At 28.3% G+C, this 22,369-nt stretch overlaps 1 protein-coding gene across 1 annotated transcript in view; it reads left to right on the top strand.

The window, feature by feature from the left end:
- Positions 1–1,945: 1,945 nt before the first annotated feature.
- LOC107451148 (kinesin family member pavarotti) overlaps positions 1,946–22,369 on the top strand; it is a gene marked incomplete in the record, with an annotated part of 48,392 nt that continues 27,968 nt past the window's right edge. The window contains 12 exon segments of the mRNA XM_043040211.2: positions 1,946–2,108; positions 4,437–4,620; positions 7,190–7,289; positions 8,683–8,819; positions 10,645–10,754; positions 13,526–13,687; positions 15,151–15,385; positions 16,630–16,735; positions 17,324–17,406; positions 18,317–18,436; positions 19,437–19,569; positions 20,839–20,891. Of these exon segments, the coding sequence (XP_042896145.1) occupies positions 2,098–2,108; positions 4,437–4,620; positions 7,190–7,289; positions 8,683–8,819; positions 10,645–10,754; positions 13,526–13,687; positions 15,151–15,385; positions 16,630–16,735; positions 17,324–17,406; positions 18,317–18,436; positions 19,437–19,569; positions 20,839–20,891 (1,434 nt within the window).

Below are 22,369 nucleotides of genomic sequence, written 5' to 3' on the forward strand. Positions count from 1 at the left end.
TAAATATAGAGTATATTTCCCTCAAGATTAAAAAATTAATATTACCACTGCTTCAGGATATTTTTGCCAAACGTGATTCTTATAGTCACAAATCAAAAATTAATTCGTTAAACAATTGTTTAACGATCTCTAGAAATGTTCAAAATTTAATATTAATATTAAATTTGCACATTTCTGTTTCGGGAAAACTACTAGGATAACAGTGAATTTTTTTAAAGGTACTCTAATGGTAAAAATATGTAATTAAGTAATTTTGATTGACTTTTTTCATTGCCTTTTTATAGTCTCACTCTATGCCACTTAAAACAAACTGGTAAGGAGTGTTAGGTATAATCCAAAGGAATTGGTCCTTGAAAAATTTAAAAATCAAGATTTGTGTTTTCTGTTCATTGAAAAACTATGTTTACTTTAAATGCTCATATTTTGAACATGCAGTTAAATCCCTTGTTATTGTTTCAACTTCCTTAAGTTTAATAAAACCGTCGGAAGGTATTTTTCTGAAATATAACACAACCACAGGTATCGAAGTTAGGGAGACTTTCTCCAATGCTCAGTTTTTGCTCTAAATGTAGTGTATTGTTAATCAATATTGTTTAAAGATACAGTTGTTTCGGCGTTGTAGTCAATGGGTATAAGTTTACCAAAGTAATTAGAAATTTCTTAAAGTCAATCCCTTAATAATTATTGACGAATGAATGAAAAAAATTGTGAGATTTCCAAAGGATTGCAATGGTAATTCTCATGTTGACTGTCAAGATCTGGATACGGTTGGATACAGCTTTGATCAGCATGCGAAGGTTGAGAGTGCACGGTATCAGACCTTTTGTTACTCTAAAGTGCTTAACTTCATTCACTTTCACGGGCTATCAAAGCGGGGCAGCCATCCTCTGTAGAGGATCAAAATTATTAAAATCTCACTTCCTGCTACTTTTTTCACAAGCGAGTGAGAACTTGATTGGTGAAAGAAATTCACCCGAAAATAAATAGCTTGCTGCTTTAATTTAGTATGGCCTAAAGCATTATAGGTGGACTGGAAAGTAATGCCGTTTGATACATTTGCTGTTTGTTGATTTCATATTTAATCAATAATGTATTCACCCTCGATAGCAATTGGCGATCGAAATGGGCTGCAGGTGGCGTAGAGCAGAACTCTTTTCCTATGGCAACACTTCACATGCTTTCCCCATTAGCGTGTGGAAAGTCATAGAGGAAGGAAGTATGTTAGTTTCTCTCTTGATTTTCACATAGATTAAAATCTTTTAACTTGAAAAACTATATGGAACTGGAAACTACATTAAACATAGTTCTAAAGAAAAGTATCATAGAAATTTTAAAAAATAGTTTTATTAAATAAAAAGGAAAAATATTAAAAAAAAGCAAATTATCGTAGTACATTCCTATACAACTGAAAAGAGGAAGAGAGGGAAGGGAGAAGGGCTAAAGGCATGAAACCGGTCTCTCCCCAGATGGCGTATTCGAGTGTTGCGATCGCGAATAACCTTTCAATGCCTATTTAATGCGCCGATAACGGATATTTAATGCGCCGAAGCGACATTATTTTAGGGTCCGCCGACTAATCAGGTTATTCTTTGTGTATGGTTGGTGATCGCTTGCAGGGCGAATGTTTTCGTAATAATCAATGTTTCTTAAAATGTAAAAAGCGATTTTTATGGTATTTAAAATTAATTTAATAAAATGAATTATCTATGAATAAAAAAAAATATCCTTCTCAAGAGCCATTCCCGCTGTATGAGAAAAAGTTGCTAGATAATGAGAACCTGATTGGTGAGTTTTTGGGAGGTAAATATATTTTCTCCAATCAGGTTCTCATTCATATCTCAGAACGTGCAGACGTGCAATGCTTTGTACGCAGTGAGAATAGTTCTTAAACTGCTTAAAATATTTATTTATTTTCTTAACCGCATTTATGAATGTTAAAATCACTGTGACTTTCGTTGTTCCCATAATTCCGCCGATTTTAATTTGAAAATCAAAGCTGATAATAAACAACTGTTGTATTAAAATATGGTGTTTTAAGTAATTCTTGTTTGTCGAATATTTTGAAGTCGTAAGAGATTTTAAAAATTTCTAATTATAATGAAGCCCAAGTTAGTGATTTTTAGATTTTTTAATCATTTTCAATTTATGATGGGTTATTGTATTTATTATTATGTATTAAAATAGATTTAATTGTTTATTACCAAAGTGTAAAACAATTTTTATATTGAGAACTTTTAGATTCTCCTATCTTGTGTGAAATTTCAGTTACAAAAATGTTTAGAAATGTTTTTACGTTAATTTAGTGTTCGCGCCAGAAAACAAACAAAAACATTCTCCTAAAACCCGTGACTCAATTTAATTCTAACACAATAAACTAAATGTATACTTTTATTATAAATTTATACAATATAAAACATAAGGAAGAGTTGCACTTAATTTCTGAACTTGAATATCAATCAGGATCACTCTGTTTCTGGGGTAAATAATGATCACCTAAGTTTTATTTTAAAAAAATAATTTTTTTCTAAATTTGAGATATGGACAAGAATGCTTGTACACTTTACTAAGGTATAACTACATTTACTTAAGTTCTTAGTTTAGTTTCTTGTTTAATCTAACAAAATAAGTATCTCTTTAAACTGCTTTCTGTATTTTCCATTTCAAAAATGGGTTTCAAAAAGTGCACATTTCTGCAAAGATCTCCCTCCTTCTCTTAATAATAAATATTTTGAGTTACTTTCTTTTTCTTTGATATGAAAGTAGTGTAAGCTCTTGTTTAATTGTTTCACATCTACTGTAAACATTATAATTGATTGTAGGAAACTATATCAAATGTTGCCCCCTACAGATGGGATAATTATTGATCACTGGGGTAATTCCTGATCATTGTCATTTCTTTTCATAAATAGTATTAAAATAAGCTAATTGTCTTTTCTTAAGTAACAGTTCATATTTATCAAGAGGAATGACTATAAAATATATTTTAACTCAATTTAATCACAAAGTTTGTTTTTAACCGTATGCTAGATTAATGTGTTCCGATTTGTCTTACCTAGCTTCTATCTTAATTTTAGGCGTGTACATTGTTAGAATAATTTTTAAGTTTATAAATTAGCCTAATATAAATATGGTGAGAAATTATAAGCCTAAAAAGGATACTAAGCTTCTAGAAAGCAAAATCAGCTCTAGTAATTAAAATTTCTTAATTAGTAAATTTCTTTTAATGATTGAAAATTTCAGTGTGAGAGCTGCTGCCAGAGCTGTTGACATACTTTACTTAACTTTACACTCTCCCTTAATAAAGTTACAAAATCCAGCAAAAGTAACCCATGTGGAAACTCTTTCTTATATTCCAGCAGAACATAAGAATGAGTTGGCTGCTTGCCTGAAAAGCTTGGCTGCTTGCCTGCACGATACAAAGATTTTTGGAAAATTTAAAGTGTTAACCTTTATTTTTGCTTTTTACATAAATCGTTTTATTAGCTGCTTAAACATATATTTTTGATTTATTTGTTTGATCTTGATGTCTTATTTGTTATTACCACTGTATAATTATTTTTAAACAGCCCCTTTATGATTAAAACTGGTGATCAGTAATTACCCCAAAAGTGATCAGGAATTAGGTACCCCAGAAAGGATCAAGAGAAGGGGTAATTCCTGATCACTAAAAATTTAAAATATTTTAAATTCTAATTAGATTTTCAAACAAAACAAGGTAACCTAGAACTCATCTCCTATAGCCTCAAACTTCCAGTAAATATTATAATTCTATCTTTAATAGTTTTCTTACAAAATAGATGTTAGCATTTTTTGATCAGGAATTACCCCAGGTCACCCTAGTTTTTAGATTTCCTTATTGTGATCTGTGGCTGAATAGTTATGGTTAGTAATTTGAAGTTCTTAGCATGGGCCTTGTTTATGAATAGAAGGAAAGAGAAGGAGTAAGAGTTCTCTGATTCAAAATGTGAGTAGATATTTAGATTAGAAAATTCTTAGATTCTGAAGTTTAATGTTAGTTTTCAGAATAAATAATTAGCAATAGCTAAATGAATCTGAAATGGACTTTTTATTAAAGTAGGTGGTTAAAAAAGAACCTTTTCATGAAAAAATAAAATAAAAATACAGCGTTCTAAAGGGATGGTGGTTTATTTCTATAAAAAGGGCAAGGATGGCGCATTTACAGGGTTAAAAGCGCAGGCGGGTTGGGGCACCCTTCTAAAAAAACTAAAGGAAAACACTAGTGTTCACTAATTCCGGCGCATATTTGAAAATACTAAACTATGTAATTTATTAATTTTTGTTTATATTTCTCATGGTTTCTCTTTGTTTTTCCCTTTTTGCAATTTTAAGTCTGATTTTTAACTTCTGTCAGACAACTTATGTTACTCTACTAATGTAACATTCAATTTTAAACTTCGTTTTTAATTTGGTTTTAGCCGTCCTAAAACACCTGGTCGAAAAACGCCGGCTAGATTTGCATCTCCAAACAAGGATCCTATTGTTGTCTATTGTCGCATTCGTCCATTGTTCGGTTCTGATCCAGTGTGTCTAACACGACGAGATAATAAAACTGTTGTGTTATCAGGAACAAATTCCCTTTCTAAAGGAAAAACCAGTGTAGTGAGTATATTACTGTTTTATTTATATTCAAAATATGTCTTTATTCATTTGCATAAAATTAATATGTTAGTACAGTAGGAAACCGATTATCCGGAACGATCGGGACCATCGCTATTCCGGATAACTGATTTTTCCGTTTTACTGAATCGCTACAGAAAGTCGTTTTTTTACTGTTAAACCCAAATAAAAAAAAATATTTGGAAATAATCTTGAAAAAACGAATTAATACACTAATGATTATTTCCAAAATGATGCTAGGGTAAACATCTTTCAAAAAAGAAAGAAAAATCCTAAAATCTTATGAGGAAAAAAAATTTATTTTTTTTAAAAATAGCGGGAAAATTTATCAAATTTCGTTCCGGTTTTCCGGTTTTCTGATTTCCGGATAACGGGTTCTGTACTGTATATATTTTTTTATCTAGTAAATATGGGCCATATTGATACAGAAGCATATTTTTGGTGCCAGAGTTCATTGATTTAAATTGTAGAATCAACTTATTTTTTTTAAAAAAAACTCATGGATTTAAAAAGAATTATTTTTATTTGAGTACTAGATTTATTTGATATTTTATTATGAGTCTTTAGTTGTATTATACTGATTTTTCATCAGTTTAAATTTATTCTAAATATATTTCTTTATCATTCAGTTTCATTTTGTAAAGTAATAGGTGGCTTGATGCAGTTGAGGGACCTAAAGATAATAGGAATAACTAACTGGAAGGCCATGGCACAGAATAGATCAAGATGACAAATACTTAGTGGGACGGCCTTGGCCTGTCATAGTCTGTAATGTCCAAGAAGAAGACATTTTATTAGATACTAAATCATGTACCATTATATACAAATATAATTATGATTTATCATATATCATATTTGAAAAATGTTGCAAAAATTATTGAAACTATTAATGGTTTTTCTAATGAAAATCTTCATACTTTAAGACCCTTATTATAACTATTTGGTTTATATTATAAGTCATAACTATGAGTTGTTTATTATTGATATAAATATTGATTTTAATTCTTTTATGTTGTAATTTAGGCAGATTTTTTGTTGATTAAATTAAATTAAAGCGTTCTCCAATAATTATCTGATCTCACTGTATAATTTTTTTTATTAATTCTCAATATTTGTTATTATTAATTATATTCAGGTAAGTAGAATATGTATAGCCACACAAAAGGAAATTCAGGCAGCCATGGGGAAATTTTTGGTCTAAAAAAATTTCTACAAAATTTTTTGTCTAAAAATGTGTTGCTTTACAAAATTTTTTCTTGTTAAAAAAACATGTCAAATGTATATTTATTAGTATGAATTTCTTTAGTTAATAAGACCTTAAATTTAATTATTACTATTTATATTAGTTTATTGAATAAATTATTACTATTTCAATCTATTTTAATTTCTATTTTATAATACGTATGCTTGTTTCAAGAATTGTGTAAAATCAAATGATTTTTTTTATTTATAAATTTTATTTTCCAAAATTTTTATTTTTTTGAAAAAAAGAGTTAAAATTCTTAGTTTATTAAGTTCACTGATTAATGAACTAATTAAAATTTATAAAAATTGTTAATGTTTAAATTAGTTAATAGTTTTTTCAATTAATGAATTCAATGGTTTTACTAAATCACTATTTTATAGTTATTAAAATAAACTTCCTAGTACCATGTTTTTTTATTATGTTACAATAGCTTTAGTATCTCTACTTTCTGCACTATGCAGCTCAGCATCAATTGAAAGAATAGTTTTAAATATCGGTCTTATTCATACAAAACAGGAAAATGAATTTGGAGTACAAAGGACATGCTTTGGGGAAAGTTTTGTAGTTGCATGCTTTAGGGAAAGGAGGAGTTAAAATGGGAGTAAATGAAAATGATTTTAGATATAATAAAGAAGATGGCTGTTAAGTGTTTTTTTTTCTTTTCTTTTAATTAAGCTGATGGCTTACGTATTTTGATTTCAAATATTTTTACAAATGACCAGATTGGATAAATTTAAATTTTACTTATTTTTTTTCTAATTATTTACTATTTTCTACACATATATTTGGGTTATTGACAGTAATTGTCAAAAGAAGAGTTTAATATCAAAATAATTCAAGAACATAATTGATTGATCATTTATAATTTTATACATGTGTTTATTTATAAATACTTCTTATTTATAATAGTTAATTTTTATCCTTACACTAAAATTTTGGATTTTTCTGGGGCTTTAAAATTTTTTTTGTCGGACTTAATTTTGTAGGTTTATGTTTTTCAGTTTATTATATATATTCAGTTTATTTCATTGTCTTGATCAGAGCTGTGAAGTTGGAAACAGAAAATGTTTGAATCCAACTCTGAATAACAACTCCAAATTTAATGAATTCTGCTTACATTTACGGGGTATTTTTTTTTTTTTTTTTTNTTTTTTTTTTTTTTTTTTTTGAAGAGATGGTTAATATTTTCTTCTAAATTTAATTACTTTTGTAATCAAAGAGAGTTGAATGTCTTTAATAAAAGTTTTCCGATAGTCATTGTAAACAGCCTGCTAATTTTCTCTAATTATTTCTTGCCTTTTTCAGCATTCCTTTTCTTATGTTTTTGGGGAGGAAACAACTCAAAAGGAGCTCTTTGATCATGTTGCACTGCCTTTAGTACAAGATCTTCTACAAGGTTACAATGGTAAGATTTTAATTTCTTGTAATAATAATGCATAAACAAAAATTTAATTTTGCAGGATTTGTCTATATTTTTAAAATTAATCTTAATTTTGTAATAATGTGTGTACTAATGAGGCATGAAAGAAAATTTCACCATCTTTCTATTTTTAAGAAAAATAATAAAACTAGTAAGTCAAAATTAGGACATTCAGTCAGGGCTGATTGTGCTCCGGAAAAAATCTGGACTTTCGGATTTTTCACTAACCGTGATCCAGACGTTTAAAAAAATCATTTATCACAGAAGTTTCCGGAAATCGAATTTTCAAAGGTAGAACTTAAAAGCACAGTTCATTTTATTTGCTTGTAAGGGAAAGAGCCAGATACTTTATAAGCTTATACTCATGATTAATATTCATTTTTTTATTTTAGTAAATAATTATTATAATCATAATCTCAAGAAAGAAAGACGTATTTGTAAATTTTAATTACTTCTCCAGGTTATCATTGGTATGTGTAAATGGTATAGGTATATGTAAAACTTTAAATATATTTTGAGCAAACTAAGAAATATTGAGAAAAAGAAAAAAAAAAACTTCTTTAAATTTTTTTCTAATTTTTCAATTTAAACTTTTTTTTTTTTTTTTTTTTAAACTTATGAAATTATCTGGAATTTGACTTGGGCTCACAATCACCACAGTACCAGAAGTGGTTTTTTCGATTTATTGAGACATATTTTATTAAACGCTTTACTAAGAAGAAAATTTTCCTCTGGGAAAATGATATACCATGATTAAATAAGTTTAATGTTTTATTGAATAATTACTACAGTAGCAGCTAGACATTTAGATTTTGTTTTAAAAATGAAACAATTGTGTTGGGCAATTTCATGAATTTTCTTTGTAATCATTAGAGTTTGTAAGTTTTGACATTTAACGGTTTAATCCAGTTTTAACCTTGGTTTTATTTGTCTTGAAAAAATCCTGTAGTTTTTGGTGTGAGGGTAATTATTAATATTATATATGAAGTATTTATAAATTACATACATGTAAAATTATAAGTGATCAATCAATGCTCTTGAATTGTTTTGACATTAAACTATCTTTTTGTAGAAAATATTAAAAATTATAAATAAAAATGTGTAAAATAATTTATACAATAAGTTAATCCAACCCATCCTCAGAACAAATCTTTTTATAAATCAAAATTTCTCCGAAAAAATTTTAGCATGTTTTTTTTCTTCTCTTTTTTTTAGTACAATAATTTTTTTTAAAGACATTTAAATACATTTTTGCTTATAAAAGTAAACAATTTATTTGGTTTTACTCAATAAAGCGGGGGGAGGCACTAATTTGGTACATGAAAGTCCTATTTGATGATGCATAAAAACTAAATAGTTTGTGATTCTCTAATTTCAGGACTTTTATTCACCTATGGTGTAACTTCTTCAGGAAAGACTTACACAATGACTGGAACTCCTGAAGATGGTGGCTTGTTGCCGAGGTCTTTAGATGTTATATTCAACAGCATTTCTGATTATCAAGCTGAAAAATATGTAATCCTTTATATTTTGCTTTTAGTTTTAATAGTTTAGTTAATGGGATTTTTATGGTTTGATTGTAAAATAATTTTACAGAAACCCTTTTACTTAAAAGTTTGTATTTAAGGTGCTTGCAGTGTTAAATATGCCGAAAATCATTAAGGGGCTGCAAAAAATAAGTTCTGTTGCATCCCTAAGGATGCATAAAGCGGAATACATTGCAAAACTTTTTAAATAATTAGCCTGCCATCGGATATATGCAGGCAAGATTATCAGAACTTAACCCCGTCAGGGGGCATCCGGAGAATACAGAATGCTCTAAGTGTGCGCACGTGATCTCTTAGCAAAAGTAAAAAAGGATTCAAAAAGGTAGGCGTGGTGGCGATCCATAGCAGCACCAGAAGACCTCAAAGAATTTAGTGAAATCTTAAAATTAACAATAGTAGTTACTCAGAAAATAGAATTTAGGAGTTTGAGTGTTCAAACATAATAGGCAAGGCATCAATTAAATGCAGGCAAAATTATAACTAAACTTTAAATATTATAACAATTTTTTCTTTTTATTAATGGCTGAAGGAAAAAAATAAGAATTTTGAGTATCAAATTATATGGTTGCTTTTCCTTGATGCAGCTGTTTGATCAGTCCTAGTAAAAAGCCTTGATAGCTCAAATATAACTTTTTCTTGCTTTGAAATTCTACTTTTGTCTATCAGTAGATATAATAATTTTGAATGTGCATGTTAACTGATGAAGGTTAGGAGAGTTCATATTGCAGAGTAATTGTTGCCTATATAATATACTTTTAACTTCTTGAAAATGAAGTGAAAAAAGTATGCTTATTAGAAGTCTTAACTTTAAATGGGAAGATAAAAAATGCTATCAAAATCTTACGAATAATTACTGAGATGGAGAAGATGAGAAACATCAACATCTCTAAAATCTGTCTTCAATTGAATTTGTTTAATGAAAGTTTTTCATAAAGTTGATATTTGTAAAATCTGTTTTGTATTATTATTATTATTTTTAATGTATAATTAGAGTTGTATGAACAAACTTGAGAAAACAGGGTGCATAGCTTTTTTTAAAGTGCTTAAAGGTGCTTATTTTTAATTTTTGTTTTTTAAAAGCCCTTAAAGGTGCTTTTTTCATTGGATGTTTTTAAAAAGTGCTTAATTTCCCCTTTTTCAAAATAAGATTTTTCCATTTTTCCTTTACCATGTTGATTTTCATTACGAATTATGCAAAAAGACACAGTTCACATTGTTCTATTCAATGTTTTTCTAATTAATTCAACCCCAATCTATTTCGACGTACTGTCAGTCCGTAGCATATGAAATCGCCATTCGTTTTACAGGATTCAAAACTTCAAGATTTTTGACACAATTGTCAAACACAATGCCAAAGGTTTTTTTTTTCTTTTTTTGGCATGATGGTTAAAACCAGATGAAGCCCCCAATTGTCAAAAACTTTCCAACCCTGCCTAGTTATGATATTTTTTTAAAGTGCTTAAAAATATTGTTTCAGTGCGTGAAAAGTGCTTAAAAGGTGCTTATTTTTTGTTGAATAATTTGGCTACGCACCCTGGAAAAATGTTTCAGGAGTAGTAAAACCTTTTATTTACTGTTTTCAAAACTAGTGACTAAATTTCTAAATTTTCCTAATTTCTCACCCTGGAATGAATATATATAAATATATTTAGAATTATTAGAATGTCTTTCAATTATCCTGTCTAGTAAAAATGAAATCAAGAATCATAGGACTGGCTTACATAGTTTTGAGGATTTGATAAGTATCTTGGTTAACTTATAAATTTCTTTTATGTGTTTTTACTTTCTTTTAGATTTTTAAACCTAATAGAGTCAATGGATTTGAAATACAGTCTTCAGAAGAAGCCTTTAGAGATCGTCTAAAAGAGCCCAGTTATGTTGCCAGAACACCAAAACCTAAGGGGTTAGTTGTTGTTGAAAATGAAGCTCAGTTTGAATGACATAAATTTATAAAAATAAATGCAGTACAAGATATTTTATTATTTAATCATGTAAATGACATAAAAATCTAGATAACATAAAATATATCAATACAATGCATTGATGTAAACCAGGGTTGGCAAGATTTTGCCGCATGTGGAAAAAACCATGGTAAATACCGGTAAAAACCATCCTGGCAAAAACAGGTTTTTGCCAAGCAAATTGGCAAAAAGGGGCAAAAACCTATATTTTCCAAGATGAGAGGACAAAAACACATTTTTGATACAACATTATTCCTAAAATTGGAATATATACTATAAATATAAATAATTACAAAAAAATTAACAAAATTATTATTCCATAAGTAAATGATAATGTAATAATATCATTCTAGTAGTTTAAAACATTATTGATTGGAAAATTTGTGATTATTCTTTTTTTTTCCCAGTGAAATGAGCTTATTTTAAATTAATATAACTATAATTTAAAGCATAAAATATCTATCAATATGTGTAGTTAATTATTGTACAAATAATAATTTTTTATAATAAATAATAATATTATACAAATAATAATATTTATTTATTTGTAAAAAAACATTTATTTTAGGATTCTAAAATGAAAAGAGATCACAAACTTTCAATCTTTTAAAAATTATTACCATTATATTAATTATTAATATGTTAAAAATAATTTTTTCATGTAATGTATCAAAATTATTATTCCTTATGATTGATTTAAATTTGTTTCAAGTATTTTGTAATAATATTTAATCAGCAATTTAGATAATTTGGTTTTTGCCGGTTTTTACCAGTTTTTGCCGGTTTTTACCAGGTTTTTGCCACTGTCCTGGCAAAAACCCCTTTTTGCCGGCAAAAACTCCAACCCTGATGTAAACACAAATGAATTCAGCATTACATTATTTACTTGAGCAATTTTAATTATATCAAAATATTGGTATAGTGCTATAGGCTTTCAGGAGAACTCCTCCAGACGCACGTCTCGCCTCGTGGCGGGTTCTATGGTTACGAGGAAAAGTCACTTCGAATAGGGGTGAAATAGTTTTGTTTTTATCTTAGCGTAGGTCGTCGTGAGTAAACCACCTTCTTTCCTCCATTTCACCCCATTAGAAATGTGCTCTCGCTTGTTACCATAGCAGCAGACTGCCCTAGACTTTCAGTCTGGAGGAGTTCTCCTCGAAGCCGCACTATAATTAAAATTTATACTCTTTGTAAAGAGGAGTGTCAGGGTAATTACTTTGAATATTTAAATGAAATGAAACAAGTAATTCCATTGGTCATTAATCTGTTTACTTAAGTATTTTCACAATTCATTATCGCCATTTTGTCAAAATGCAATAAGTATTTCCATTTAAGAGTTACGCTGTTAAATGTTTTTTTTTCATTCACAACATTAGTTTATGAGATATAATGCCTGTTTTTGATTCGACATCATTGCTTATTGTGTTTGTATCGTTGACTCCTGACTATCTGGGCCAGGGTTCTCGCTATTGGGTCAAATCGCGACAAAAGGCATCATTTGGTGGCGAAATTGCCACGTTCGTAAATAGAGAAAGATACAAAAAATATTTTATTTTTTGAAAAAATTTACAAAGGATTGTTAATTTTCTTAAAAGAAATAATTTACAGTGAGTGTATCGAATAATATACAACGTGGTGCACTTTTCTGCAGTAATGTAGATTGCTAGACAGGGTTCAGTGTTATTAACACAAATAAAACGAAATTTAGACTTTGAATGTATAGAGAAATGTAAATTTTATAATATCTGCTTGTGTGAACATTTACACTACAGCATTGTACACTTTCAAAAATGCATTTGATGTGTACGGATCTAGGAAGAACAGACAAATACTAATAAGAATTGAGTATTGTTTTATGTTAATTGTTATTCGCAATTTGATTTCATCAGAAATATTTTTTATTTATTTAATAAGCCCATTAATGTACCATTCCATAAACTAGAGTTAACTTGATTCGAACATTTGTATTTTACAAGAATCTTATTGCCTTTTTTTTCTTCTTGATATTCTAAAGTATAATTTGTTTTCGTAGTTTCTGCTGGTGATTGTATACAGATCAGTAAGAAGGGAAGAGCAAAATTATTTAGCTAACATTCTTTTCATTTTACTAACTCTGTAGATTTATCAAAGTTTTTTCGTAGGCCACTAAGAACACTGATCCAGTCTATTGTGGTAAAAGGGTAGGTTAGGTAACAAAAATGCTGGGTAGAATGGAGTTTCACTTCCCATACTCTCTCCCATATAATTAAAAACTCATGCTACATATCTTAAAATGAATAATTTGTACAAAATAATGAATACTTTAAAATTATTATAACAATATCTTTAAAGAACTAGAAAGAGTCATTATTCAAATTTCAGTTTTACACTCGTGTATTGACCAAATAATCGGGAGTATACTGTATTAGCATTTTTGTTTTTCACTTATTTTGTGTATCTGTTTTGAAAAGAAGAGCATGAAGGAAAAGTCTATTTTGTTTGCATGTCAAATTTTATAATAATTTTAAAAAATGAGAGAAAATTTTAGGAGCGCAATGAAAAATTCTGTGATAAAGAATAAAGGTGTCTAAAAGCCTTTACTTAACAACTTTAATGTCAAATATAACTATGTAATGCAAAGAGTTACATTTCAGAATTTGTTTATAATTTGACAATTTTTAATCCTTAAAGTTATAACAATATAAAAAATATTGTGTTTCTTTATTATTTGCAGAAGAGATATTAACAGATGGAATAACCGTATGCCAGATTGTAATATAATTGAAGACATTTGTAGTGATATGAGATACTCTGTATTCATATCTTATGTTGAAATCTACAATAACTATGTGTATGATCTTTTAGAAGATATATCTGATGATAGTCTGAGAAAAAGGTATTGAAATTTCTTTTAAGATGATTTTCTTTGTTCTTAGATGCATGATTAATTTTTTTTAGCTCCAGAAAATTCGTTTCTCAAGTGCTAAATGCAACAGCTTTTATTTATTTATTATTTTTTTCTTTTCGACAAATAAGAAATGTATACAGTGTAAGAAATTTTTAGTTTATTGACCCACTCATTGGTAAATTTCGGTTTTGTGAAATTAATTCATGTGTATTTCAATTAATTCATTTTGATATTGAAGTGGGGTGTTACTAGGGTAAAAAAAAGTGAATTCAATAAGCTTTATACAGTAGGGAACCGATTATCCGGAACGATCGGGACCATCGCTATTCCGGATAACTGATTTTTCCGGTTTTCTGAATCGCTGCAAAAAGCCGTTTTTTTTATTGTTAAACCCAACTAAAAAAAACAATTTTTTTGGAAATAATCTTAAAAAGAAGAAAAAACGATGAAGTAATACACTAATGATTATTTCCAAAATGATGGTAAGGTAAACATCTTTCAAAAAAGAAAGAAAAAATCCTAAAATCTTATGAGCAAAAAAAATATTCTTTAAAAAAATGGCGGGAAAATTTATCAAATTTCATTCCGGTTTTTTGGTTTTCCGGTTTTCTGATTTCCGGATTACGGGTTCTGTACTGTATTTGTTTTCAAACAGCAACAAATTTGCAATAAAACTATGTCTTGCTGTTTGTAATTAGATTTTCAATATTCTGTTTTCGTACATATATATTATTTTTATTTTTTTAAATGGGAGTTGTTATGATAGAGCTGCATTTTTAACAGTGTTTCTGACAGACATTATCTCTTTTAATGTTTTCTAGATTTTTTTTCTTTTCCAGAAAATATTACTTCTAGCTTTAACTTTGTTTTAAGAATTAAAAAGTTATTTTTTTTGTATTTTTCTTCAAACTTTACAACTTTACTTTTTATATAAGTTGAAAACATGGGGAAAATAGTTGTAAGTCGCTTTTTTTTTCTTCGTTTTTTTTAAAAATATCTAATTATCTTTATTCTCTTAAATATTAATATTAAAGTTTTTTTTAATCTTTACTCCATACTAATAATTCATCTAAGTTTTAATTATTTTTAATGACTAACTTATTTCAATATAAAAAATATTTATTAATAATTTTTTTAAAAACCATTCTATATTCGACCAAATATTCTGTATTTGGCTATTCAACGAAATCACTATTTCTTACATCCCTAATTTTGAGCTCTAATATAGAATTGTATGAAACCAAATACTTTATAAATATTCAGGTAGACCAAAAATTTTCTTCAATGCAGTTCAAGCACCAAATACTACATAAACACAATATTTCTTACAAAAATTAATTGTAAAAATAAAATTATTTCAGTAATTTTAGACAAATGTATTTGTTTTAGCATGTATTATATGCTTAAAATATTACTGTGTTTTGAAACTGAAATGTGTACTTTGTTTACAGAAATTTTACTTCAAAACAAATTCGCAAGGATTCTAATAACAATATGTATGTTTATGAGGCTTCTGTAAATGAGGCTAAAACTGTAGATGAGGCTCTGGAACTTTTCATGAAAGGACAAGTCAGAAGGAAAGTTGCCATCACTGCTCTTAACTCTGAGTCAAGTCGAAGCCATAGTGTATTTACCATTCGAGTTGTGCAAGCACCCTTGGATGATTTGGGCCAAAATATTGTAGAGGTAAATAAGATAATAAGATTAATACTTATAATTTTTATTTCTAGCTAATTTTTAAAAGTATTAGCATCCTGCAGTTGGTCTGCATTCATAAACTCATTTAGTGGTTTCACAACTTAAAATTCTCTCACGATTGAGTGAAGTCCGTCTCCAGTGGATCCCTTCTCACGTTAGGGTTCTGGGCAATGATATCGCCGAGACTCTGGCTAAGGAGGGGACAGAAGAAACTTTGAGTCAAAATTCACTCACCTTCATGGAACTGGCATCGAAAAAGAAAAAAGAAGACAATGTTTCCTGGCTCGTACTCCCCAAACATCACTGGTACCAGAGCACCCGTCCAGGAGGCGCACTCAACATTCGGTGCAACCGCAAGAACCAGACGGCACTTACCAGCTGCCACCTTAAGTATCTTTCCTTCGAGGATAGTATTAAAATCTTCCCAAACTGCCCCAGGTGCCACAACATGCAGGCTTCTCCCCAACATATCCTGGACTGGACAAGAGAGACATACTAAATAACCCACTTTTGGTGGCCGACATCCTCCGGGTCATGAATTTTATGGACATTGTTTAGCCCTGCTAATTTTGGGGATAAGAAAGAAGAAGTAGTGGTTTCACATTGATCTTTGTTGGTTGTCGTTAGCATATAAATTTTTGAGTTATGTCGTTTTATCTTTAATATTCAGTTATCTTTTATTTGTTTGAAATAATTTGACTTCTTTCTTTTTCAACCCTTGAGCATTCTACCGTATAATGTTTTAGCTTATAACATTCAGAACAACTATATAAAACATTACTTCTTAGAACAGGCCCCTTTTCAAACAATAAACATTATAAGTTATTTTGATTAGCGTATAAAAATACTAACCTCCCACTAAAATGAGGACTAACTGCAATTTTTTGGCATCACAAGCTTGGGGGGAAAAAATGCTTGTTAAATCTTCTCCATTCCTTGTGATTATAAAATCCAGTATTGCAGATTCTTGTAAAAGGTAAGTTTTTTCTTGAATTTGTCACTATAAAGGTGTGATATGTCTTTAGTATTTATTTTAATTATAAATACTAGTTCAAAAAATTATATTAAATATGAAGCATGTTTGGTATATAAATGGACATCTTGATATCTATTTTTTGTTCCTAATTTTTTTACCTTTGTGTCACTATCACCCCCTGTTTCTATCATATTTCTCTTTGAATAGCTATCGAAGTCCACATATATTATAATACCATAAACATTGCATTTTTTAGGATGATGATAAAGTGATTATTAGTCAACTATCTCTCGTTGATCTGGCTGGCAGTGAACGTGCTCGAAGAACAAATATTGTTAACCACAAGAATAAAAGTGAAGCAGGTAGTCTTTACTTATATATTGAACTTAGTACAGAAGCAAAATTATATAATTTGTATCTTGTTAACAAGTTGTGTGTGTTGTTAACAAAAATATTGCTGTTCATGTTTGATAGATTTATTTCAATTGATTGTGTCATGAATTGTTTCCGATCATTACAGTATATGATTTTTGTTACAAAATAATCATTTATTGTTGTTTTATAAGTTGTGCTTGTTATTTAAAAAAATATTGCTATATATTGTCTTGTACTATGTGATCGTTAAATGGTTTCTGCATATTACAGTATGGCTTCACCACTTAATTCTTGTATCCAGATTAAACAAAATCTAGTGTTTGTTCGCAATTAATTATTTACTAAGTATGACATTTATGGAGTCTGAATGCATTTTTATTTTTGGTAAAAAGGCTTAAAATGAATATGAATGAAAATATCTAGACATAAAGATAAGAAATTTTAAAAAAAATCTGAAACAAATAAAAATTACAGAACCATACAGCTATGCAGCATTGTTTGATTGATTAATCTTATTAACAAATTTTTTAAATGCTGTTGTTCTCCGCTTTTTAAACAAATAACTTTTTATTTAGGTAATATCAATAGTTCTTTGATGCATCTAAGAGCTTGCATTGAAGCATTGCGGAACTCCCAAAAATCCAACGGCTCAACTCAAGTAAGTGGCTGATATAAAATGTTTAGCTCTAAGTTATCGCACTGATGTTTTTATTAATATATGTAATAAATTTAACTTAGAGCTTTTAGGAAAAACCTGTTAAATGATATTTTAATAAATAAAATTAAAAAAAAGAACTAGATTTTCTCAAATTTCAGATCATATGGAAAAATACCATTTATGAATGTATTAAGAAATGTTAAAGTTATATGCAAAACATCTTTTCTCTTTTTTTTATTTTTTATACCACCTTTAAATATTTTGCAGAATAAGTAAATTTTTTATTGTATTGTTGCAACCAGTCATAACCTGTTCGTTAACGTAATGCCATTTGATGTGTTCTCTTCGTATACTTTTTATATATTTTCTAAACATAAACACAGATATGTTAATTTTCAGAAACATATCAATGTCTCTTAACTCTTGTGCATTCTTTCTAAACATTGAAATACTTTTTGAGGCCTAGGTTGCTGTTCCTAAAACTCAAAACTTTATTAAACAATTATAAAATTTAAAAAAAAAAAAAAGCAAAGCATTTAAATATCTATTATTTCAAAAAATAAGAATTGTAAAAATATTTATTTCTTTTGCTTAGCTGAATAATTTTAAGGAACTTCGCATAAATGACACATAATTTTAACTGAATTTGTAAACTAGTGTGAGGTTGATATTGATGTCAAAACTTAAAGTAAATTATGTCCTACATAATAAACAGATATGTTTCGATTTTTGAGAAATGTGTTTAATGTTTCCCCTAATTAAAAATTCATTGTTTTTTGGTTTGTGCTTTGTCTTATACAATGCTTTCAAGTATCTTAGGCCTTTTTATATCTTTTGTTATAACTGTACTTATAAATATATTTAAACACTACTTTTCTCTTTGTTCTAAAATTTTTTTTTTTTCTTTTAGAAAGTTCAGTATAGAGACAGTAAACTAACCCATTTATTTTCAACCTTCTTTGAAGGTGAAGGGAAAATTCGAATGGTGCTGTGTGTAAATCCTAGAGAAGATGATTATATAGAAAATACTGTAAGTTACCCTCTCCTCTTCATTAATATTTATTATTTTTGCTTATTTTAGGGAAGTTTATATTAGGTGAATAAATAAGTTTTATTGAATATATAGTTTTATTCATATATTTTTGAACAGGTTCATATGATTTTTTTTTTTTTTTTACTGTTTCAAAAAAAAAAAATTAATGATTTTGCTATACAATATACTAAATACAATTTTGAAAAAAATAATACATTCAAAAATATATGTGCAAATATTATTTTTGACAACATGTATTTTGATTTAATATTCATCATTATAGTGTTTCTCTTCTGTAATATAACATAAGTATAAGATTTGTTTGGTGAAGCTTTCAAATGCTTGTATGCGTTGACTTTTAACTTACAAGATTTGACAGGTTTTTGTTGAGTAAGTAGTTTAGGACTCTTTCATCAAATATTGCAGTGATTTGGAGGAAAATTGTTTTTTCCATTTTCCTGAATACCAAAACACTTGAGTCGTAAATTTATTGGAGATATTCTCATTTGTGTACTAATCATGTAAATGTATATGTACACACAAATATATATGCAGTGGCTGGGAATTTTACATTTCCAGTTAGCCCTTTTCGTTAATTTTTTAGTTCCTATTTATATATTACGATTAAACTCTATGTTACTTAAAAAATTCAAAAAAAAATATTTTTCATTTATGTTTTAAATTGGTTATGCCAAAATTTGGAGCTCATAATGTATACAATGACTAGAATAATTCATAGCACTAACCATACATATAATTATAAAGCATTAAACTTGCATCATTGTGACAGTGTAACAGGAGTAATGGTTATATTTATCAAAAATATGCAAAATATTATGTGTAAGCCTAAATGCAGTTTCATATTTGTTGCCAGGTTAGGAAAATTATTTTGAAACTGAAATTGCTACCATTATAAACTTAATTGATAAGTTAATTACAAATCACCTTCGTTTAGCTTATTACAATGATTTTACTGTTCTGACTTATCTTTATCTAGCATGTTTTAATGTTTGCTGAGATGACACAAGAGGTTGAGATTGTACGATCTACACCAATAGCCACTCCTCAAGGACGAACTGGACGAGGTAATATGTACCGAGAAGCTGTCAAAAGAGCAATGGAGCATGGCTGTAAGTTTTGATATATTCGAAATTAAATAAATAACTAAGGAAATAAAAAAGTTTTGAAAAAAAATTCAATAATTTTCTTTAAAAAGAAATTTCTGTAAAATTTATTTAATCTATTGATTACTGAAAATTTTAATTTAAACTTTTAGTGTCAGCTAAATATTTTTTAAAAAAAAAAAATTCATCTTAGTTGTTAAAATATACAAATTGTTTTGTAATACTGTAACTAAAAATTTAACTCTATTGTTTGTAATGTGTAATAAAGTTAAGAAAATAGAAACTAAAGATTTATTATATTCTTGGAATTAACACTTTGAAAGCAGCCAATAATGCTGATTTGTATTTTACTTATCCTATGATTTCTCGAACCGATAAAAACTGATTTTGCATGAAATTTAAGTGCTTTTTGACTCTTTCCACTTCTTAATTCAGCCACATTATGTGGAAAACTTAATAGTTACACATGGTCTTACTGCAATAGTTGAATCCATGCTTTCATTCAATATTCTAATGCTTAGTTCATTTATCTTAATCTCAATTATAGAGCAATAGACTTCCTGTCAGGATCAGTGTTTTTTTTTTATTATCATTTTCCTCTTTTTCTAAATTTTCATTAATCATTTTCTGATTTTTCATTATAGTTTTGAGAATTTTTAAAAATATGCATACTGAGAAAAATTTATAATCGTATAATTTTCAAAATGTATAAAAATATGCTGAATGAAACTTTTCCTTTTGATTGATGAAGATTGAAGTTATGTGTTGGTAATTAAGATTTAAGATAAGACGTGGCTTTTTCTGGATTTTCTTCAATTTTTTGCTTTCATATTTTTATTATTTTGTAACATAATCTTATAAAATTATAATTTATTTGAACATTTTTCAAATATGACTGGTTGGTCTATTAATAATATGATTTCTTAACCTTCTTGTTAAGTTGTAAAAACTTGCTAAAAATTATTACTTTATTGCATCAAATTTGTTACTTTTCACTCTAATATTATTATTTTTTATATTCATTCCAGACAAAATAGTTTTCCTAATTATTTTTTTTTTCAATCATATCTCTGAAAGTATTTAATTTAGAAAACTGGAATTAGGTGGTAACTTAGCTTATCTAACGAAGATTTATTTAACTAAGTTCTGTTAATAAGTTCAAGATGTATTTGTGAAATAATATAAAAGTTATGTTCTCTCTCTATGTGTGCAGAACTTCATTTATTTTGTATGTATTTAATAAATAATTAATTAGCTTTGATAAAATATTTTCAGTAACTGTAGCTGAAGTTTTAGCACCAGTGGTCTATAGCCTTCCTGAATTTCCTGTAAGTATAATTACCAAACTTGGTGAAATATTTTAACAGTAATAATAATTTATAACTTGCAGTTTCTGCTCATTTATATTTGTTTGGTTATATAATTATGTAAACACATATTGTTTGTATTATTGAGACACAGGGGTAAATATTTGAAGTTGGAAGAAAAAAGTTTTATTTTTTGAACAATTCTTTTAAAAAAAATTGGCACTTTAAAAATTCATTTATAAGATAAACCAATAATCATAATAAAATTGCGCATGGTGTCAGTTAATGAATTTTAGTGCTTAATCAGTTATGAGATATCTATGTGCTCCATTGTATATATTTCATAGAAAAAGCAGGAATTCAACCAAACAAAATATTTTGTCAAATTTCGCTAAATTGAATTTAGAGCTTCATTTATTGATTTACATTAGCTGATAATTAAAATTACATGTTATCTGAATTAAAATTGCATGACATCATGCTTACATACTATCTGAATAATCTGATATCAGCAAATTCACTTGAAAGTTAATTAGGATACATATACGAAGAAATCTTATATATGTTGATCCTCATTTTATCTAGGTTCTTTTCAATTTTTTTTGGCTGCTTGCTGTTATATATATTCACTTGAGAGAAAGCCTAAAAATTTTATATTAAATTTTTTCTAAATAAAACATTTCATGTAACTCATGCAGAAAGCACACAAACAGGCGCATGTAATTTCAATTACTAATAAATCTTTTTCTATAAACATATGAAACTGAAAACTGTTCTAAGAATCAACTGCAGAATAGGAACTCGGATACTAAATGCCGTAGAGAATTACAGTTCTACGTCTCGAAAATATTCCATATGTAGGTGTAGAGTTAAATTCACTCCACTGGTCTTGTATTAGGTTAAGATTACTGAAGATTCTACGGAATAATTCGCTATTATACTCCTGGAACTTTGAATTATGAATATTTTATTGCTACACACTTTTTTTTTTTTGTTGTAAATTATTTACAAAAACAGGGTTCCCACGGTCCTTGAGAGTCCTTGAAAGTCCTTGAATTTTTTTTGTGCCAAATTTAGGTCCTTGAAAGTGCTTGAAAAACGTCTTAGGTCCTTGAAAAACTTGATAGGTCCTTGAATTTGTCCAATACTGCCAGCGGCCCTTTTTATAAAACACCCGCGGATCTTTCTCGTTCTTTCTGTTTTGTTCCCGAGCTCTCTCGCGTGGTTTTTAACGCCACAGTTTCTAACCGGGCCTAGCGTCTTGGTGTCTGCCAAGCGCGCGGACCACAGCAGACAATCAATGCGTTCGGGGCGAGACTCCACTTCATCTTCCTTCGCATATGCTTAGATCTTCTTTTTTCTTATCGAAACTGCAATACTCTCGAATTTTGTAACAATATGTACCTTGTAGTTTTCAATAAATTTGCCGTTTTACCATCCGCACTTGTCCTTACGTTTGCGTCATTTCAAAACTTTATTGTAAAGCGTATTCGCAAAGG

Source organism: Parasteatoda tepidariorum, chromosome 6 (genome assembly GCF_043381705.1).
Source record: "Parasteatoda tepidariorum isolate YZ-2023 chromosome 6, CAS_Ptep_4.0, whole genome shotgun sequence".
Taxonomy (NCBI): domain Eukaryota; kingdom Metazoa; phylum Arthropoda; class Arachnida; order Araneae; family Theridiidae; genus Parasteatoda; species Parasteatoda tepidariorum.